Source organism: Chlorocebus sabaeus, chromosome 1, assembly GCF_047675955.1.
Source record: "Chlorocebus sabaeus isolate Y175 chromosome 1, mChlSab1.0.hap1, whole genome shotgun sequence".
Classification (NCBI taxonomy): Eukaryota; Metazoa; Chordata; class Mammalia; order Primates; family Cercopithecidae; genus Chlorocebus; species Chlorocebus sabaeus.
In genome coordinates, this window is record NC_132904.1 from 68,653,469 (window position 1) to 68,674,733 (window position 21,265).

The 21,265-nt window shown below is 43.3% G+C and overlaps 1 protein-coding gene and 1 pseudogene across 1 annotated transcript; both read left to right on the forward strand.

Moving 5' to 3' along the window:
• Positions 1-10,934: 10,934 nt before the first annotated feature.
• Positions 10,935-12,168, forward strand: LOC119626618 (heterogeneous nuclear ribonucleoprotein A1-like; annotated as a pseudogene).
• Positions 12,169-15,278: 3,110 nt separating this feature from the next.
• FOLR2 (folate receptor beta) lies at positions 15,279-20,520 on the forward strand. Its single transcript, XM_008020017.3, has 5 exons — positions 15,279-15,448; positions 17,143-17,316; positions 19,447-19,635; positions 19,753-19,888; positions 20,047-20,520. The coding sequence occupies exons 1-5, from the start codon at positions 15,422-15,424 to the stop codon at positions 20,337-20,339; spliced, it is 819 nt and encodes a 272-aa protein (XP_008018208.1). The 5' UTR covers positions 15,279-15,421; the 3' UTR covers positions 20,340-20,520.
• The last annotated feature ends 745 nt before the right edge of the window (positions 20,521-21,265 follow it).

Here is a 21,265-nt window from a genome sequence, read left to right on the forward strand (position 1 = left end):
AGAACCTATTATTAGAACCTGGGGAGGTAGCAAGGGACAGGGAAGGTTAGTCTTCTCAACCGATTTAACTAACTTTTTTCTTAATTTTTAGACAGTCTTGCTCTGACACCCAGGCTGGAGTGCAGTGGCGTGATCTCAGCTCACTGTAATCTCCGCCTCCCAGGTTCAAGTGATTCTCATGCCTCAGCCTCCTGAGTAGCTGGGACCACAGGCATATGCCTCCATATCCAGCTAATTTTTTTGTGTTTTTGGTAGAGATGGGATTTCACCATGTTGGCCAGGCTGGTCTCGAACGCCTGGCCTCAAGTGATTCACCTGTCTCGGGCTCTCAGAGTGTTGGGATTACCAGTGTGAGCCACTGTGCCTAGCCTAACTTATGTTTGATAATTCTATGTGTCTTCTCTATTTGGCTGAGCTCTGCAGGTGATATAGATAATGAATGTATTTACAAATCTTGAGGGCCTTATAGTCTATTTTGTAACATGTGTACTACAATTGGTACCAATAATACAAGGTTAAACTATGGAATAAAATCAACATGGGCATAAATTTGACAGTCATCATGTAAGGCCTTGTACATGAATATGAGTCTACTTTTATCCTTCCAGGAAGGTCCACAATCATAGTCACAACGCTTTACTTTGCATAAAAATAATCTTGACTGGGTGTGGCAGTTCACACCTATACAGCCTGGACAACACAGTGAGACCTCGTCTGTACAAAAAATCAATAATTAGCTGGGCATGGTGGTGCACACCTGTAGTCCCATCTACTTGGGGAGCCTAAGGCAAGAGGATCACTTGAGCCCAGGAGGTCAAGGCTGCAGTGAGCAGTGTTTGTGCTACTATACTCTAGCCTGGGTGACAGCGAGACCCTATCTAAAAAAAAAAATACCGTCTAGAAGGAATGAGCCCCTCTTTTTGGTCTGACATCTTTCTCTACTTTGTGGACATGATGGACAAGGCAGCTTATAATACTGATAAACTAATTTTTAAAATATGGAGCATGCCAATTATACCTAATTATTTTTAGCATCCCTCCTTGTATCCTTCTTTACTTATGAGTGCTATGCTGTGTGGGAGAGAATTTTTGGTGTAATCCAGTAGCTGTCTGGGAAGTGTGAGATGATTTTGTTGTTAAAAAAAAAAATGCCTTGGACGGGCGCAGTGGCTCACGCCTGTAATCCCAACACTTTGGGAGTCCAAGGCAGGCAGATCACGAGGTCAGAAGATCAAGACCATCCCGGCTAACACGGTGAAACCCCGTCTCTACTAAAAATACAAAAAATTAGCCAGGTGTGGTAGCAAGTGCCTATAGTCCCAGCTACTCGGGAGGCTGAGGCAGGAGAATGGTATGAACCTGGGAGGTGCAGGTTGCGGTGAGCTGAGATCGCGCCCCTGCACTCCAGCCTGGGCAACAGAGCAAGACTCTGTCTCAAAAAAAAAAAAAAAAAAAAGCCCTGATAGTTATGTTATTCTGAATTAGGACCTGATCTTGGAGGACAACAGAAAAAAGTGTTCTCTGGGAAAGTCCTTCATCTTGGCTGTGTAAGAAAACTATATTTTACAACAACCTTGTCATTAGGAATTCTAACTTCTTTATAGGTGAAGAATCCTCTTGTTTTATGTTATATCATGACCCAAAACTGTGACATGAGTCAGCACAACAGGAAAGTAAAAAAAAAAAAAAAAAAAAGAAAGAAAAATAACATGCTTTTTGAGAAGTGAAATTCACATTCAGTTTACGTAAGGACCTAAACTCTGCTGTCAGGGGAAAACATAAAGGAAATAAAAAATAACTTTTGTTTCTTCATGTTAAGAGTAGACTTATACTCAAATATTATACTCAAAGATGATTTTTTATGAGCAGCCAGTATTGTTTAAAGCTTTCTATTTCTTAAAACAGAAGTCATCTGAAGAAGCACTTTTAGAAGGGCAGAATAAGGACATTTGAAAATTCATTCCTCCATAAAAGCAAGAAAAACACTGGCAAAAATGGTCAAAATCAACTGTTTTCACTGAGTGCGGTGGCTCACGCCTATAATCCCAGCACTTTGGGAGGCCAAGGCAGGAAGATCACCTGAGGTCAGGAGCGTGAGACCAGCCTGGCCAACATGGTAAAATCCCATCTCTACTAAAAGTACAAAAATTAGCCAGGCATAGTGGCAGATTCCTGTAATCCCAGCTACTTGGGAGGCTGAGGCAGGAGAATTGCTTGAACCCGGGAGGCGGAGGTTGCAGTGAGCCAGGATCACATCGCTGTACTTCACCTGGGCGACAAAGTGAGACTCCGTCTCAAAAAAAAAACAAAAAAAAACAAAAAAACCCCACAACTTTTCTAGAACTCTTAAAACTAACCAAAAATTTCAAAAATCTAAAGAATATTTGTGAGTGATGTCACCAACATGGTGGACTAGGAAGCTCCTGACCCTCTACCCATGAACATACCAAATAAATCTCTTTACCTCTGACAGAAAGCCAGAGGGAACTCCTCTGAGAGCCAGCTGAGAGACTCCTACCCATTGAGGAATTAAGGAAACATCCACACCAAATGGATAGGAAAAGCTGAGGCACACTCAGGCACAGACCTCACACCAAGCACTATACCATAAAAGTGGGAAAGAAATCCCAACACCCAGCTTCTCCCTGTGAAGAGATGGCATTAAACCTCACATCTACTGCCCTAACTCTAAATGCTCCATTGTTTGGCTCTTAATTCACCAACTTGGGAAGTGGAGGGAGTTAGACCTGAACAAGTCTCTCCAGACAACAGGAAAAAAGCAACTTTTTTTTTTTTTTCTTTTTGAGATGGAGTCTCGCTCTGTTGCCCAGAGCTGGAGTGCACTGGCACGATCTCGGCTCACTGCAACCTCTGCCTCCTAGGTTCAAGCGATTCTCCTGCTTCAGCCTCCTAAGTAGCTGGGATTACAGGTGTGGTGGATTACAGGCATGCACCACCATGCCCGGCGAATTTTTGTATTTTTATTAGAGACGGGGTTTCACCATGTTGGTCAGGCTGGTGTCGAACTCCTGACCTCGTGATCTGCCGCCTTGGCCTCCCAAAGTGCTGGGATTAGGGTGTGAGCTACTGGGCCTGGTCAAAAAGCAACAGTTTTGTATTAGCACTTAAGTATTGCCAAGAGCTTCATTCCCTGTGATCAGTGCAGAGAAGGGACTTTAAAATGCAGCTCCTGTTTCTCCCTGGAAGGGACACACTCTTCCAGTAGCTACTTGATGGTGTGGCTTCTAACTAATTTGCACTGGGGAGTTAAAGGTTCAGACAGATATTAACCTGCAGCCAGCCTGAGAAGCAGACTGGCACTTCCCAATCCTTCTCCCCTAGCTCACTCCAGCAATACCCCCAAGTATATGAATACCCCCTGGAAAGAGTTTGTCCACACATCAATTGCCCCAACTTTCATAGCTTCAACCCAAGGGACTGCATCCTAAACTTCCTAGCTCTGGGAGGAGCTAGACGACAGGAAAAAAGTGGCAGCTTTATATGGGCATGTAAGTATTTCCAAGGGCTTCATCCCCCAGGGGTGGTGCACAGAAAGGGTTTTTAAAAATGCAGCTCCCCTGTAGTCCCAGCTACTTGGGAGGCTGAGGCAGGAGAATGGCATGAACCCAGGAGGCGGCGGAGCTTGCAGTGAGCGGAGATCGCGCCACTGCACTGCACTCCAGCCTGGGCGACAGAGAGAGACTCCGTCTCAAAAAAAGAAGAAGAAGGAGAAAAAAAAGCAGCTCCCAGCAGGGCATAGGGGTGCATGCCTGTAATCCTAGCACTTTGAGAGGCCGAGGCCGGCGGATCACTTGAGCTCAGGAGTTCAAGACCAGCCTGGGCAACATGGTGAAACCCTATCTCTACAAAAAATAAAAAAATTAGCCCAATGTGGTGGCGTGTGTCTGTAGTTCCAACTAGTCCGGAGGCTGAGGCGGGAGGATTGCTTGAGCCTGGGAAGCGAAGATTGCAGTGGGCCACTCTACTCCATCTTGGGTGACACAGTGAGACCCAAAAAAAAGAAAGAGAGAGAAAGAGAGAAGGAAAGAAAGGAAGGAAGGAAGCAAGCAAGAAAGGAAGGAAGAGAAAGAGAGAAAGAAAGAAAGAGAAATGCATCCTCCATTAAAAAAAAAAAAAGAAATCCAGGTGTGGTGGCTCATGCCTATAATCCCAGCACTTTAGGAGGCTGAGGCGGGTGGATCACCTGAGGTCAAGAGTTTGAGACTAGCCTGGCCAACATGGTGAAACCTTGTCTCTACTAAAAATACAAAAATTAGCTGGCATAGTGGCAGGTGCCTATACTTCCAGCTACTTGGGAGGCTATGGCAGGAAAATTGCTTAAACCTGGGAGGCGGAGGTTGCAGTGAGCCAAGATCGTGCCACTGCACTCCAGCCCGGGCAACAGAGGGAGAGTCCGTCTCAAAAAGAAAAAAAAAAAAAAAAAAAAAAAAAAGCCAGGTGCAGTGGCTCATACCTGTAATTCTACCACTTTGGGAGGCTGAGGCAGGAAGTTCACTTGAGGCCTGGAGTTCAAGACCAACCTGGGCAACATAGCAAGACCTCATCTCTCTCTCTATATAAAGCAACTTCCTGTTTCTATTTGGAAGGGGTTTTTGGCATGCATCGAGTGCACAACTTTTCAGTTACCTCCCACAGGTCTCCATCCTAAACCTTTTAAGTCTGAGCAGAAGGGACTAGGTATATGTGAGTTTTGTTTTTTTTTTTTTTGAGACAGAGTCTTGCTCTGTCATCCAGGATAGAATACCGTGGAGTACAGTGGTGCGATCTCAGCTCACTGCAACTTTTGCCTCCCAGGTTCAAGTGATTTTCCTACCTTAGCCCCATGCCCCCAGTAGCTGGGATTACAGTCATGCACCACCATGTCCAGCTTTTTTTTTTTTTTTTTTTTTTTTTGCATTTTTAGTAGAGATGGGGTTCTACCACATTGGTCAGGCTGATCTCGAACTCCTGACCTCAAATGATCCGCCTGCCTTGACCTCCCAAAGTGTTGGCATTACAGTCATGAGCCACTGCACCCAGCCATATGTGAGTCTTTCTAGATCACAGAACAAACAGATAGTTTTAAATTGGTGCACAAACAGTTCTAGGGCTATGCTTCTTTGCAACAATTGAGAAAAGGGGAGGGAACATCTAGTTCCCATTTTCTCTCCAAAAGGGGCTTACAGTACACTTCCAGTGGCTACTTGATGACCTAACAGCTAAGAAACTTGCACTAGGGAGATCATGGAGCAAACAAACAATAGCCCTATTACAGCTTTAGCAAGGGAACTTCATGAAACTTTCCTCTGGCTCACCCCTTAAATAAATCCAGGTCTACTCATTCTTCCAGGAAGGAGCTTGGCCATGCACTGAGTGCCACAACTTCTATGGCTCCAACCCTGGGGACTGTCTCCTTAATGACCTAGCTCTTGAAGTTAATGGAGCTTTGCATTCCTGGGTGGGCTGAGACCACAGAAAATGAAGAGGTGAACATATAATAGGCACACTTCCAACAGCTATTTCCCCAGGATCAGAAGGCACAACCTGGATGTTAGCATAGGCATTTGCCACAGATCTTCTCCTCAGCTTAGTGCAGAGAGACTGGGAGATAGACATCTGTATTCAGCTTTACCATAAAGATAGAAGTAGCTCAAACACACACACAACACTCCAACATTTCCAGCTACACCTACAGAGTCTGGCTCCTGCCTTCCTGGTCTGAGAATACTGAAATGATATGACATAAACTCCAGGGGGCCACCAAAAACAGAATAGAGGCCTGGACAAACACAAAGACTTGAGAGGTACCTTAAAATCTCTGGTCAGACAGATAGGTGAGAGCCTTCTACACGAGGCCAGTCGGACAAGACTGAGAGAGATAGTGATATGGTCAGGCTTTGTGTCCCCAGCCAAATCTCATCTTGAAGTATAATCCTTGTAATTCCCATGAGTCAAGGGAGAGATGAGGTGGAGGTAACTGAATCATGGGGGCAGTTTCCCCCATGCTGTTCTTGTGATAATGAGTGACTTCTCAGGAGATCTGATAGTTTTATAAGGGGCTCCTCCCCCTTTTCTTGGCACTTCTCCTTCCTGCCACCTTGTGAAGAAGGTGCCTTGCTTCCTCTTCGCCTTCAGCCATGATTGTAAGTTTCCTGAGGCCTACCCAGCCATGCTGAACTTTGAGTCAATTAAACCTCTTTCCTTTATAAGTTACCCAGTCTTGGGAAGTTCTTTATAGCAGTATGAAAACGGACTAACACAGATAGTTATTTTATCTTATGTGCAGAAACCAACACAGAGAGTCAAGGAAAATGAAGAAATAGAGGAATATGTTCTAAATAAAAGAACAAGAAGAATATCCAGAAACTGACCTCAGTGAAGGGGAGATATGTGATTTACCTGATAGAGAATTCAAAATAATGATCATGGAGATGCTTACTGAGGTCAGAGGAGCAATGTAAGAACAAACTGACAATTTCAATAAAGAGACAGGAAGTATTTAAAAAGTAAATAATAGAGCTGAAGAATACTGTAACTGAAATGAAAAAAATCAATAGAGGGGTTTAATAGTAAACTAGATCAAGTAGGAAAAAAAATAGTGAATTTGAAGACAGGTTACTGGAAATTACAAAATTTGAGGACCAAAAAGGAAAAAATAATAAAAAAAGAGTGAGGATAATTTAAGAGACTTATGGACACCATGAAGCATAACAACATACACATTATCAGTATGTCAAAAGGAGAAAACAAAGAGAAAGGCCTAGAAAACATATTCAAAGAAATAATGGCAGAAAACCCCCCAAACCTGGGGAAAGAAATAGAAATCCAGATCCAGGAAGCCCAAAGGACATCAAATAAGATTAATCCAAAGAGATCCGCATCGAGACACATCATAATCAAACTGTCAAAAGTTAAAGACAAAGAGAGAGTTTTGAAAGCAGCAAGGGAAAAGTGAAATATTACATGCAAGGAAACCCATAAGATTATCAGTGGGTTTTCAGCAGAAACCTTGCAAACCAGAAAGAAGTAGACTAACATATTCAAAATCCTCATAGGAAAAATAAATTTTAATCAAGTACAATACCAAGTAACCCTGTCTCCCAAAAAGGGAGAATGATAAAGACTTCCTCAGACTAACAAAAGCTGAGAGAATGTATCACCGCTAGATTTGTCTCATGAGAAATGCTAAAGGGAGTTATTTAAGTTAAAGAAGAGGATGTTAATTTACTAACATGAAAATATATGAAAGTATAAAACTCACTGGTAAAAGTAAGTACGTTGTCAGGCCTGACGTGGTGGCTCACACCTGTAATCCTAGCCGACGCAGGTGGATCACCTGAGATCAGGAGTTTGAGACCAGCCTGGCAAACATGGTGAAACCCTGCCTCTACTAAAAACACAAAAATTAGCTGGGCACATGCCTGTAATTCCAGCTATTTGGAGGGCTGAGGTAGGAAAATCACTTGAACCCTGGAGGCAGAGGTTGCAGTGAGCTGAGATCATGAGACTGCACTCCATCCTGGGTGACAGAGCAAGACTGTCTCCAAAAAAAAAAAAAAGTATGTTGTCAAATTCAAAATATTTAATTACTATAATGGCAGTAGGTAAATCAACTTTATATCTCTAGATAAAGGTTGAAAGATCCTAGCTACTTGGGAGGCTGAGGCAGGAGAATTGCTTGAACCCAGGAGGTGCAGGTTGCAGTGAGCTGAGATCGCACCTCGGCACTCAAGCTTGGGCAACAAGAGGGAAATTCTGTCTCAAAAAAAAAAAAAGTTGAAAGAAAATCTAGTTAAAACAAGTAAAGCTACAGCACTTTGTTAAGAATACAAATTATTTAACTTTAGAGAGCTGAGGCAGGAGGATCACTTGAGCTCAGGAGTTTGAGACCAGCCTGGGCAACATAGTGAGACCTTGTCTCTACTATACAGGTGTAATTTGTACCTGTACCTGTATAGGTAATGTAATGATATTGACAAAGAAATTTAAGACAAGAATTGTTAAGAGACAAAGGAAGTCATTTAAAAGTGATAAAAGGGTCAATCCATCAAGAAGACATAGCAAATATAGATATAAATGCAACTACCAACAGAGCCCAAAACACATGACACAAAAACAGAATTGAGGAGAGAAATATATTATTCAACAATAACAGTTGGAGATTTCCATATCCCACTACCAGTAGTATTTAGAAAAACTAGACAGTAGAGAACTTGAACAACACTATAAACCAACTAGACCTATCAGATATCTACAGAACACTCCAACCAAACAGCAGCAGAATACTCTTCTCAAGTACACATAGAACACTATATTTTGAGCCATTAAAAAAGGTATCAATAAATTAAAAATAATTGAAATAGAAGAAAATATCTTCCCTGATCACAATGGAATGACATTAAAAAATAAGAAAAGAACATTTAGGAAATTTACAAGTATGTATAAATTAAATATACTCCTAAATAACCAGTGAGTTAAAGTGTAAATCACAAGGAAAATTAGAAAATGCTTTAAGATGAATGAAATGAAAACACAAAATACTAACACCTATGAGAGGTAACTAAAACAGTGCTTGGAGAGAAATTTAGATTTGTAAATGTCATATAAAAGAAGAATAATCTTAAGTCAATAAGCTAACCTACTACCTTTAAAAAAAAACAAACAAAAACAAAAACAAAAAAACAGAGAAAGGGTTGGGTGCAGTGGCTCATGCCTATAATCTCAACACTTTCGGAGACCGAGGCGGGTGAATCACTTGTGCTCAGGAGTTCAAGACCAGCCTGGGCAGCATGGCGAAGCACCGAAAATACAAAAATTGGCCAGGCGTGGTGGCGTGTACCTGTAGTCCCAGATACTTGGGAGCCTGAGGTAGGAGAATCGCTTGAGCCTGGGAGGTGGAGGTTGCAGTGAGCCAAGATGGCACTGCACTCCAGCCTGGGTGACAGAGTGAGACCCTGTCTCAAAACAAAACAAAACAGAAAAAGATGAGCAAAATAAACTAGGAAAAAGAAGGAAATAATAAAGATTAGAGCAAAAATAAATGGAATAGAGGATAGAAAAACACCAAAAATCAACAAAATCAAGTTAGTTCTTTAAAAAGATCAACAAAACTGATGAGCTTAGGCTAGATTGATCAAGAAAAAAGGAGAGAAGAATCAAATCAATAAAATCAGGAATGACAAAGGGAAGATCAGTACTGACCTTACAGAAATATAAAGGATTATAAGGGAATAGTATAAAAAATTGTATGCAACATATTAGATAACAATGATAAAATGAACAAATTCCTATAAAGTCACAAACTACCAAAGATAACATAAGAAGTAAAGAATACAGGCCGGGCGCGGTGGCTCAAGCCTGTAATCCCAGCACTTTGGGAGGCCGAGACGGGCGGATCATGAGGTCAGGAGATCAAGACCATCCTGGCTATCACGGTGAAACCCCGTCTCTACTAAAAATACAAAAAATTAGCCGGGCGCGGTGGCCGGTGCCTGTAGTCCCAGCTACTCGGGAGGCTGAGGCAGGAGAATGGCGTGACCCCGGAGGCGGAGCTTGCAGTGAGCTGAGATCCGGCCACTGTACTCCAGCCTGGGCAGCAGAGCGAGACTCCGTCTCAAAAAAAAAAAAAAAAAAAAAAAAGAAGTAAAGAATACAAATAGACCTGTGACAAGTAAAGAGGTTGAGTTAGTAATTTTAAAATTTCCCACAAAGAAAATTTCAGAACCAGATGGCCTCAGTGGTAGTTTCTACAAAATGTTACTTATTTTTATTTATTTTATTTTATTTTATTTTATTTTATTTTATTTTAAAGACAAGGTCTCGCTCTGTCACCCAGGCTGGAGTGCAGTGGCATGATCACAGCTTCCTGCAGCTTCAACCTCTTGGGCTCAAGCAATCCTCTCACCTCAGCTTCCCAAGTAACTGGGATTACAGATGCATACCACCATGCCTGGCTAATTTTTTTTTATTTTTAGTAGAGACAAGCTTTTCCAGGTTGGTCTCGAACTCCTGAGCTCAAGTGATTCTCCCACCTCTGCCTTTCAAGGTGCTGGGATGACAGGCATGAACCACTGCACCTGGCTCAAATGTTTAAAGAACAATTCACACCAATCCTTCACAAACTCTTTCAAAAAATAAAAGGAGGAAATATTTCTCAACTCATTTTGTAAGTTGTATTATATGAGCCAGTATTACCTATTATAAAATCGGACACAGATATCACAAGAAAAGAAAACACAGATCAATATTCCTTATGAATTAAGATGTAAATCTTCTTAACCAAATACTAGCAAACTGAATCCAGCAACATGTCAAAAGTACATACTATTACCAAGCAGGATTTATTCCAGGAATGGAAGTTGGTTTAGCATCCAAAAATCAATTGATGTTCACCATATTATTAGAATAAAGGACAAAAACCACGTGATCATCTCTATTAGTGAAGAAAATCTTGTTTGACAAAATTCAATATCCTTTAATGATTAAACAAACGCTGAACAAACTAGAAGTAGAAGAGAACTCGACCCAAAACCCAATGAAGAGCATCTCTGAAAAAAACACATAACATCGTATTCAATGGTGAAAGGTTTTCACCCTAAGATCAGGAATAAGAAAGGGATATGTACTCTCACCGTGTCTATTTAACATTGTACTGAAGGTTGTAGCTAGGGCTATTACTCAAGAAGAAAGAAATAAAAGGTATCCAAATTGGAAAGCAAGAAGTGAAACTATTTTTATTCATAGATGATATGATATTGTACACAGAAAATTCTGAGGAATTCATAAAAACCATATCACTACCACTAAATGAATTCAACAAGTTTCAGGATACCAGATGAAAATACAAAAATCAATTGTATTTTTATACACTAGCAGTGAACAATTATGAAAATGAATTTAAGAATATGATTCCATTCATAATAGTATAAAAAGAATAAAATATGTAGGAATAAGTTTAACAAAAGTAAAAGTTACAAGTAATAGACTTGTAACTATAAAACATTGTTGACTGCCCATGGACGCTGCCGAAGAAGCATCGTTAAAGTCTCTCTTCTCCCTGCCGTCATGTCTAAGTCAGAGTCTCCTAAAGAACCCGAACAGCTGAGGAAGCTCTTCATTGGAGGGTTGAGCTTTGAAACAACTGATGAGAGCCTGAGGAGTCATTTTGAGCAATGGGGAACACTCACGGCCTGTGTGGTAATGAGAGATCCAAACACCAAGCGTTCCAGGGGCTTTGGGTTTGTCACATATACCACTGTGGAGGAGGTGGATGCAGCTATGAATGCAAGGCCACACAAGGTGGACGGAAGAGTTGTGGAACCAAAGAGAGCTGTCTCAAGAGAAGATTCTCAAAGACCAGGTGCCCACTTAACTGTGAAAAAGACATTTGTTGGCAGCATTAAAGAAGACACTGAAGAACATCACCTGAGAGATTATTTTGACCAGTATGGGAAAATTGAAGTGTTTGAAATCATGACTGACCGAGGCAGTGGCAAGAAAAGGGGCTTTGCCTTTGTAACCTTTGATGACCATGACTCCATGGATAAGATTGTCATTCAGAAATACTATACTGTGAATGGCCACAACTGTGAAGTTAGGGAAGCCCTGTCAAAGCAAGAGATGGCTAGTGCTTCATCCAGCCAAAGAGGTCGAAGTGGTTCTGGAAACTTTGGTGGTGGTCGTGGAGGTGGTTTCGGTGGGAATGACAACTTCAGTCATGGAGGAAACTTCAGTGGTCATGGTGGCTTTGGTGGCAGCCATGGTGGTGGTGGATATGGTGGCAGTGGGGATGGCTATAATGGATTTGGTAATGATGGAAGCAATTTTGGAGGTGGTGGAAGCTACAATGATTTTGGCAATTGCAACAATCAGTCTTCAAATTTTGGACCCATGAAGGGAGGAAATTTTGGAGGCAGAAGCTCTGGCCCCTATGGCGGTGGAGGCCAATACTTTGCAAAACTACAAAACCAAGTTGGCTATGGCGGTTCCAGCAGCAGCAGTAGCTATGGCAGTGGCAGAAGATTTTAATTAGGAAACAAAGCTTAGCAGGAGAGGAGAGCCAGAGAAGAGACAGGGAAGCTACAGGTTACAACAGATCTGTGAACTCAGCCAAGCACAGTGGTGGCAGGGCCTAGCTGCTACAAAGAAGACATGTTTTATACAAATACTCATGTGTATGGGCAAAAAACTTGAGGACTGTATTTGTGACTAATTGTATAACAGGTTATTTTAGTTTCTGTTCTGTGGAAAGTGTAAAGCATTCCAACAAAGGGTTTTAATGTAGATTTTTGTTTTTTGCACCCATGCTGTTGATTGCTAAATGTAATAGTCTGATTGTGACACTGAATAAATGTCTTTAAAAAAAAAATTGTTGAAAGACATTAAAAACCTAAATACATAGAAACAAATATCGTGTTCATCAGTCAGAATACCTAATATTGTTAACATGGCAATACTCCCCCAAACTGATCTACAGATTCAACTCAAGACCTGTCAAAAATCCCAGCTGTCTTTTTTGTAGAAATTGACAACCTGGGCCGGGCGCGGTGGCTCAAGCCTGTAATCCCAGCACTTTGGGAGGCCGAGACGGGCGGATCACGAGGCCAGGAGATCGAGACCATCCTGGCTAACACGGTGAAACCCTGTCTCTACTAAAAAATACAAAAAAACTAGCCAGGCGAGGTGGCGGGCGCCTGTAGTCCCAGCCACTCAGGAGGCTGAGGCAGGAGAATGGCGGGAATGCGAGGCGGAGCTTGCAGTGAGCTGAGATCTCGCCACTGCACTCCAACCTGGGCGACAGAGCGAGAGGCCGTCTCAAAAACAAACAAAAAAAATAAATTGACAACCTGATTCTAAAATTCATATGGACATGAAAGAGATCCAAAATAGCCAAAGCAATCTTGAAAAAGAAAAAAATTGAAGAAATAACACTTTTCACTTTCACAACTTGCTACAAATCTACAATAATCAAGACAGCATGGTAGTGGCATAAGGAGAGACATACATCAGTGGAATCGAACTGAGAGTCCAGGTTTTTGACAAGGGTATTAAAACATGGGGAAAAGAATAGTCTTCAACAAATGGTGCTGGGGCACAACTGGATATTCATATGCAAAAAAAAAAAAAAAAGTTGGACCTTTATCTTACAGCTTTACACAGGTGTAATACATTTGTATAAACACATTTTTATACAATATTAAAAGCAACTCAAAATAGATCCATGACTTAAATAAACATAAAAGCAAAAATGATGAAAGCCTTTGAAGAAAACCTAGGCAAAGAGTTTCACGACATTGAATTAGACAATGAGTTCTTGAATATGACACCAGTAGCACAGGAAACAAAAATAAAAATAGGTAACTGGACTACATCAAAATTAAAAACTTCTGTCCATCAAAGGATAATCAACAGGCAACATACAGAATGGGAGAAAATATTTGCAAATCATATACCTGATAAAGGGTGAATCCAGAATACGTAAAAGAGTGCTACAACTCAACAAAAAGAAAACCCACTTTTAAAAATAGGCAAAGGACTTGAATAGACATTTCTCCAAAGAAAATATACAAATGGCTAACAAGCATGGGAAAAGATGCTCAATATCACTAATCATTAGAGAAATGTAAATCAAAGTCACAATGAGATATCACCTCACACTCAATATAATGGCTACCATAAACCCAAAACTCCCAAAACAGAAAATAAGTGTTGGTGAGGATGTGGAGAAATTGGAACCTTTGTGCACTGCTGTTGGAAATGTAAAATGGTGTGGCCACTATGGAAAACAGTGAGGCAGCTGTTCAAAAATTAAATATAGAATTACTATATAATCCAGCAATTTCACTTCTGAATATGTACCAAAAAGAATTGAAAGAAAGGTCTTGAAGACATATTTAGATGCCCATTTTCATAGCAGTATTCTTCATGATAGCCAAGAAGTGGAAGCAACCCAAAGGTCCATTGATAGATGAATAAATAAAGAAAATGTGGTACATACATATAATGAAATATTACCCAGCCTTAAAAAGGAACTAAATTCTGATACGCCTCACAACATGGACAAATCTTAGGGACATTATGCTTAGAGAAATAAGCCGGTCACAAAAAGACAAATATTGGGTGATTCCACTTAGACAAGGAACTTACTTATAGTACAGTACTCCACATCACAGAGACAGAAAGTAGAATGGTGGTTGGCAGGGGCTGGGGAAAGGGAAAATGGGGAATTGTTTAATGAATATAGAGTCTCAGTTTTGCAGGATGAAAAAGTTTCCAAGATTGACTGCAAACAGTATGAATATATTTAACATTGCTGAACTGTACCGTTAGAAATGGTTAAGATGGCACATTGTATGTCATGTGTGTTTTTACCACAGTTTTAAAAAGGCCATCGAAAATTGCTTAATTATGTTTTCAGAAATGCCAGATGGTAATATATTGCTGTTTAACAGATTTGAGACAATTTTAATTTTTCTGTAACCCTTGACTTCTATACCTCAACTTCTTCTTCTTCTTTTTTTTTAAATTTGAGATGAAGTCTCACTCTGTCACCCAGGCCGCAGTGCAGTGGTATGATCTCAGCTCACTGCAACCTCTGCCTCCAGGGTTCAAACAATTCTTGTGCCTCAGCCTCCCAAGTAGCTGGGATTACAGGCACACGCACAGCACCATGCCCCACTAATTTTTGTATTTTTAGTAGAGACAGGGTTTTACCATGTTAGCCAGGGTGGTCTCGAACTTCTGACCTCAAGCGATCTGCCCGCCTCAGCCCCCCAAAGTGCTGGGATTACTGACGTGAGCCACTGTGCCCGGCCTATACCTCAGCTTCTACCTATGTCCACCTAGCTGCCCATAAATTAACCCGATAGCTGTCACTTAAGCCTATTCAGTATGTGCCAGGTTTTTCCCTATACAATTCTGAACAATTTTCTAGTGAGCAAACTGAAGCACAGTAAGGTCCAGTGACTTTTCCCAAGGTTGTGCAAGAGATGGAGCTCTCACTGAGTCCCATTGGCCTGACCCTAAAGCCTGGGTTCGTCTTCACCAGACCTTATCTCCATCGAGCTGGCCTTATCCTAAGAACCACTTGGAGTACCTACAAAATCCAGATGCCCCCTGGTGATGAGCAATTCTCTAGATTTTGATGAAAGTTGAATGTGTGGATGCTGGAATGAGTAAATTAACAAGTAAGGAGATGAATGCAAAGAGGAATGACTAAATGGACAGACTTAGGGAGCCTAGAAGCGGGTGGGGCCTGGAAGGGAAGGAAGAGAGGAAGGAGAATAGCTAAGTTGGGAGATTTCACTCTGTGCTTACCAGAGTGCATTGTCTACCCTGTACTGAAGACAGAAGCTGTGGGGACAGCCTAGGGGCCTGGATCTATTACCCACTTAGAGAGAGGCCAACTCAGACACAGCTGTGTATGCTCCCAGCAGCAATGGAGGTTCAGGTAAGATGCACAAAGGAGGGAAGGTTGACAAGGGCAGTGGGGAGACTTGGAGGGTTTGTGCAGAGGGGAGGAATACACCTTTCTTTCTGTATTGTATTGTATTGTATTGTACTGTACTGTATTGTATTGTATTGTATTGTATTGTATTGTATTGTATTGTATTGTATTGTATTGTATTGTATTTTTTGAGGTGGAGTCTCACTCTGTCACCCAGGCTGGCATGCAGTGGTACAATCTTGGCTCACTGCAACCTCTGCCTTCCAGGTTCAAGAGACTCTCCTGCCTAAGCCTCCCGAGTAGTGGGGTTTACAGGCACCTGCCACCATGCCTGGCTAATTTTTGTATTTTTAGTAGAGAGGGGGTTTCATCATGTTGGTCAGGCTGGTCTCGAACTCTTGACCTCGTGATCTGCCCGCCTCGGCCTCCCAAAGTGTTGGGATTACAGGCATGAGCCACCATGCCTGGCCACATCTTTCTTTAGTAAGATCACGCTGGCTCCTGTGGGGAAGGCAACTTGAAGGGGAAGAAATTGGAAGAGGGAAGACTTGACACTAAATGTAGAGCCATGGGCAGTAAGTTTTTGGAGGGACCTTTACCATAGAGGGAGAGGAAGCAGTCTCCATTACCTACTCTGTAGTGACAGAGCCCAAAGGAACAGCTCTGTAATGGCTGGAGGTGGGGACAAGGGCAGCAATGAACAGAGGAGGTGAGGGCTGCTCCTGTTGTTGAGTGCCTTCCAGGATACCAAGTGCTGGTCGGGCTGCTCCAACATGGGAAACTTTCATGTTGTCTCTCAGATCTAAGGGACTCTCTACATTTTTAAAAAATTTAATTTTAAGTTTCTAAACTTCTATCGTTTCACAGGTGATTTTGGTTACATAGATAAGTTCTTTAGTGGTGATTTATAAGATTTTAGTGCACCCGCCACCGGAGCAGCATACACTGTACTCTATATGTAGTCTTTTCCTCACACCCTCCTCACCTTGCCCTACCCCCAGTCTATATCATTCTCATCTGCATTTGTTTTTTGAGAGGTAAAGTGAGGTCTGCTGCATTAGCCCAGAGACAGCTGAGGAGGCTGGAAAGGAAAATGGCTTTCAGAGAAAAGGGAAGGAAAAAGTCTGAGGAAGCAAAACTACTTAAAAACACTGCTCTTTCCATTTCTGCATCATTTAACCAAACACCATCCTGTGGGTTCTGTCACTTGATCCTCATGCTGATCTGAGAACTCGGCAGAGCTGGGTCACTGCCTTCCCCAGGGCTAACCTGGTTTCTAAGCTGGCACAAGACCCCAGGTGATCCAGCATCTAACCACAGAGCCCTTGCTGGACAGACATTATGTGTCCCTGGCTCTGTTCAGGGAAGCAGGGCATAGGCCTGAAGAATTTAATTACTTGTCATAGATAAAGCCTAGAGAAAAGATGAGGGCACAAAGTATCTCCTCCAAATTGGGAAGACTCCCCCAGGGTTCAACTCACTAATGCCAGTTCTCCTGAGCCCTTAAAGCCTGGGGGTGAGGGAGCCCTCCTGGTCAACCCTCTCTACCCTAGCCTCAGGGAGCTTCAGGGCCCCAGCATTGAAGGAACAGGGTCTGACCTCATTTGCCACTGTAGGGATGGGGAGACTGAGGCAGGAGGTGAATGGGCTCCCAGCCTGGAGCCCTTTCCCCTCAGGATTTGGTTTCCCTACCCTAGCTCCTCCTGCAGGGACAGAGAGACATGGCCTGGAAATGGATGCCACTTCTGCTGCTTCTGGTCTGGGTAGCCACCATGTGCAGTGCCCAGGACAGGAGTGATCTCCTCAATGTCTGTATGGATGCTAAGCACCACAAGACAAAGCCAGGTCCTGAGGACAAGCTGCATGACCAAGTATGGCTGGAGTGTGCCTCTACTAAGGAGGGGGCTGGTTCTAACAGGGAGGAGAAAGTCAGGATGGTGGGAGAGGGATGGAGGGGTCAGATACCTCCACACCCTGAATTTTTGCTGTGGGAGAAGATGAAGGTGGAGTATGAAGAGTAGAGAGGTGATTTTAGGGGGGCCCTCCCCAGAGGTGGATACCATGTTGGCAATGATATTGAGTCGTCATTCGATGGGCACCTGCCAATTGTCATGTGTTTTTTGTATAAAATTTCATATTCCCAGGGGTTCTTTGATGTAGGTAGATGATATTCTCCACATTACACAAGTAAGTGAAAATGAGGCTCACAAAAGCACATGGGCCCACAAAGGAGCTGGACAGGAATGGTCCCTGTGGAGGGGTAGGAATATGACTGGGTTAGGCTCCTCCTTTGGTGGGTGACAGACTAGGGAAGCTCTGGCTTTTCCCACCCTCACTAAGTGCCAGTTCCATGGAGTGCCAAGGGAGAGGAGGAGGAGGCCCTTCTGGCTGTAATTTGAGGCACAGGGGATAGACATTCACACAGTCTATATACATGTATGCCAGTGGATTGCAACCCTATTAGATTCAATGTCTCCCTTTTATGACAGATTTTTTTTAGATTATTTTTTCTATCCTGCAATGAAATTCAAAGAACCTATTTGTATGCATAATTTTTGCAAATATCAACATAATGCTCTGTAATATAAAGGAGAAACACACAGAAAGTAACTTGTAATAAAATAATACGTATTTCAATATGTCAGTTCTCTGGTATGACTACATTGGAGAAGGCATTAGGAAATAGCACATGCTTGCTTTTGTCATAAAATCATTATGAATGGGGAGCTACAAATGAAGATTGATACAGGTATATTCTATTGGTGACTTAAACATTCTAAGATACTATAATATAAGCAATGTTGCTGTTGATGTCATACTTTTCTAAAATAGTGAATAATTCTAGTAGAACAAAACACATAGTACAACCTTCTATTTCATGGTATTTGCAGTCCTGGAAAACCCAGTCTAGATTATAATCTTGTGAGAATATGATGTGCCTATATGTAAGATAGAGATAGATTTAAAAAGTAGAGCTTTTGCTTACTTTTTTTTTTTTTTTTTTTTTTTTGAGAAGGAGTCTCACTCTGTCACCCAGGCTGGAGTGCAATGGTGTGATCTCAGCTCACTGCAACCTCTGCCTCAAGGGTTCTAGTGATTCTCCTGCCTCAGCCTCCCAAGTAGCTGGGACTACAGGCACCCGCCACCATGCCTGGCTAATTTTTTTGTATTTTTACCAGAGATGAAGTTTCACCATGTTGGCCAGGTTGGTCTCAAACTCCTGACCTCAGGAACCTGCCTCGGCCTCCCAAAGTGCTGGGATTACAGCCACGAGCCATCACGCCCAGCCTGGCTTTTGCTTACTTTTTCCAGCAAATATTTTCATGGGTCTACTATGTGTCTGGCACTGGCCTAGCCACTGGGGACACAGATCTTACTACATGCCAAGAAGAATAAATGTATTCAAACTCCATTACCGCATGGCTCACTCCCTCTCTTCCTTTGCTCAAAATGTCACCTATCAATGAGGCGTTTCCTAACCTATTTAAAATTTCAGCAATTCCACATTACCATTTCCTGCTCTAACTTTTCCCATATCATGTATCATATCCTGACATACTATATATACATATATATATTTAGTTTCTTACTGTCTCTCTCCTCTGACCAGAATGAAAATTCCATGAACACATATTTCTGTCTGATTTGTTCTCTTCTGTATTTCCAGCATCTATAAGCATGACTGGCATAAAGTAGGTGCTCAATAATTTTTAAATGAGTATGCGAAAGAACTTTTTATGAAGTGTTACGTGCCTCATAAATGATAGCTATTACTTTCAAGACAGGGTTTCCCTGGGCTCCCACAGTCCCCTGATCACATGGTTGTAATTGTGTTTCCTCCAAGAAAGGGGTTCCTGGAGGCCTAGGACAGAGGGTCCATCACAGTCAGTGTTCCCAGGGCAACCTGCTTAGGGCAGAGGAGTAAGAACCAAATGGGGGAGAGACAGGAGGTGGCAGGAGGAGGAGGGTATGGCACTTAGTCCTGTGTCTTCCCCACCCAGTGCAGTCCCTGGAAGAAGAATGCCTGCTGCACGGCCAACACCAGCCAGGAGCTGCACAAGGACACCTCCCGCCTCTACAACTTTAACTGGGACCACTGTGGTAAGATGGAGCCCGCCTGCAAGCGCCACTTTATCCAGGACACCTGTCTCTATGAGTGCTCACCCAACCTGGGGCCCTGGATCCGGCAGGTAGCGTGTCTCCCCCCGACCCACCCCAGCAGACTGCCATCCCCCTCCATCACTTCAAGGAGATGGCTGCCAGCAGCCCTGGCTGAGTGGAGCCCTGCCTCCCCACTTCCCAACCAGGTGAATCAGAGCTGGCGCAAAGAACGCTTCCTGGATGTGCCCTTATGCAAAGAGGACTGTCAGCGCTGGTGGGAGGATTGTCGCACCTCCCACACCTGCAAGAGTAACTGGCACAGAGGATGGGACTGGACCTCAGGTGAGGGTGATTGAGGTGGGGTTAGGAAAAAGGAGATTTAGGTGGGGTTTGGAAGATCCTCCAGGATTTGGGGTGGGGTGAAGATTTCTGGGGGTGGCAAGAAGTGAGCTTTGGGCCCAGGGGCTGAATGTCTGTGTCCACCATGTCTCTCCCTGAAGGAGTTAACAAGTGCCCAGCTGGGGCCCTCTGCCTCACCTTTGAGTCCTACTTCCCCACTCCAGTCGCCCTTTGTGAGGGCCTCTGGAGTCACTCATACAAGGTCAGCAACTACAGCCGAGGGAGCGGCCGCTGCATCCAGATGTGGTTTGACTCAGCCCAGGGCAACCCCAATGAGGAAGTGGCGAGGTTCTATGCTGCAGTCATGCGTGTAAATGCTGGCGAGATGCTTCATGGGATTGGGGGTCTCCTGCTCAGCCTGGCCCTGATGCTGCAACTCTGGCTTCTTGGCTGAGTTCAGTTCTCCCAGACTACCTGCCCTCAGCTTGGATAACCAGGCTGGGCTCAGCTCAGCTCCCACAAAAGACAGCGTCCTAAGCATGCTTCTATAAGTCACCTAACCCTCTGTCACCCGGTCAGTCACTGCTCCATGGTGGGGCCAACAGTCATTTCTAATAAACAGACTGACACATCCATGTCTGTGGAATTATTTTGGTTGTGAGTTTGTGTGGGGGCGGGTGGGAGACAGATTCTATGGCTTCTGGATTCCTTCAAATTAGAGCAACTAGACTTGTGTTTGAATCCCAGCTCTGCTACTTACTTTGTGAAAATGAAACACTTTGCTTCACTGCTCTAAACCTTTGTTTCCTCCTAGATATAAAGAGGATAATAGTCCTGCCCTCAGGCTTGTGAAATATAGAGGAGCTATTGCCTAGAAAGCCCATGAGCCCGGTGTCTGCACATTAATAGTCTTCAGGGATCCTGTTGCTCCTGTTGCCCCAAGTGGGAGCCAGGTCCTGAGCTGTTTTGTCTTGGTCTCCAAACAGCCTCCTGGTCCTCCAGCCCTTGTCTGCCTGGCTCTGTGCTCGGCTCTAACAGAAAAGCTGGGAATGGGAGTCCAGAAAAGGCTCCAGATTGCCAGTGGGATGAAAAAAATGTGATGCACATTGAAGGAGCAGAGTTGGGGCTTGGGACTCTCAGAGGAAGAACAGAGCCAATTGGAGAGGGCAGTCTCGGGGGTTCCTGGAGTGGAATATTCAACAGCCTGGAACTGGTCCAGCGCTTTGGTGTCCTTGAGGTGTGGCTGGAAGAGTTAGACACCTTTAAGGGCTTCCCGGGGTCAGGAGCCTCTGGCACCTTTGTCTCCTCCTAGGATTGGTAGATATGCTTATCTTGAGGGGGTTGCTCTGTCTTCGCAAAGCCCTTGGGGGCTGGGCCTGA

What these genes read in the sequence shown, in the direction of transcription:
- FOLR2 (XM_008020017.3), top strand. Translation starts at nt 15,422, where the DNA reads ATGCTCCCAGCAGCAATGGAGGTTCAG. An exon ending in AGGACAAGCTGCATGACCAA is followed by an intron (nt 17,317 to 19,446) that starts GTATGGCTGGAG and finishes TTCCCCACCCAG; the next exon opens with TGCAGTCCCTGGAAGAAGAA. An exon ending in AGGATGGGACTGGACCTCAG is followed by an intron (nt 19,889 to 20,046) that starts GTGAGGGTGATT and finishes CTCTCCCTGAAG; the next exon opens with GAGTTAACAAGTGCCCAGCT.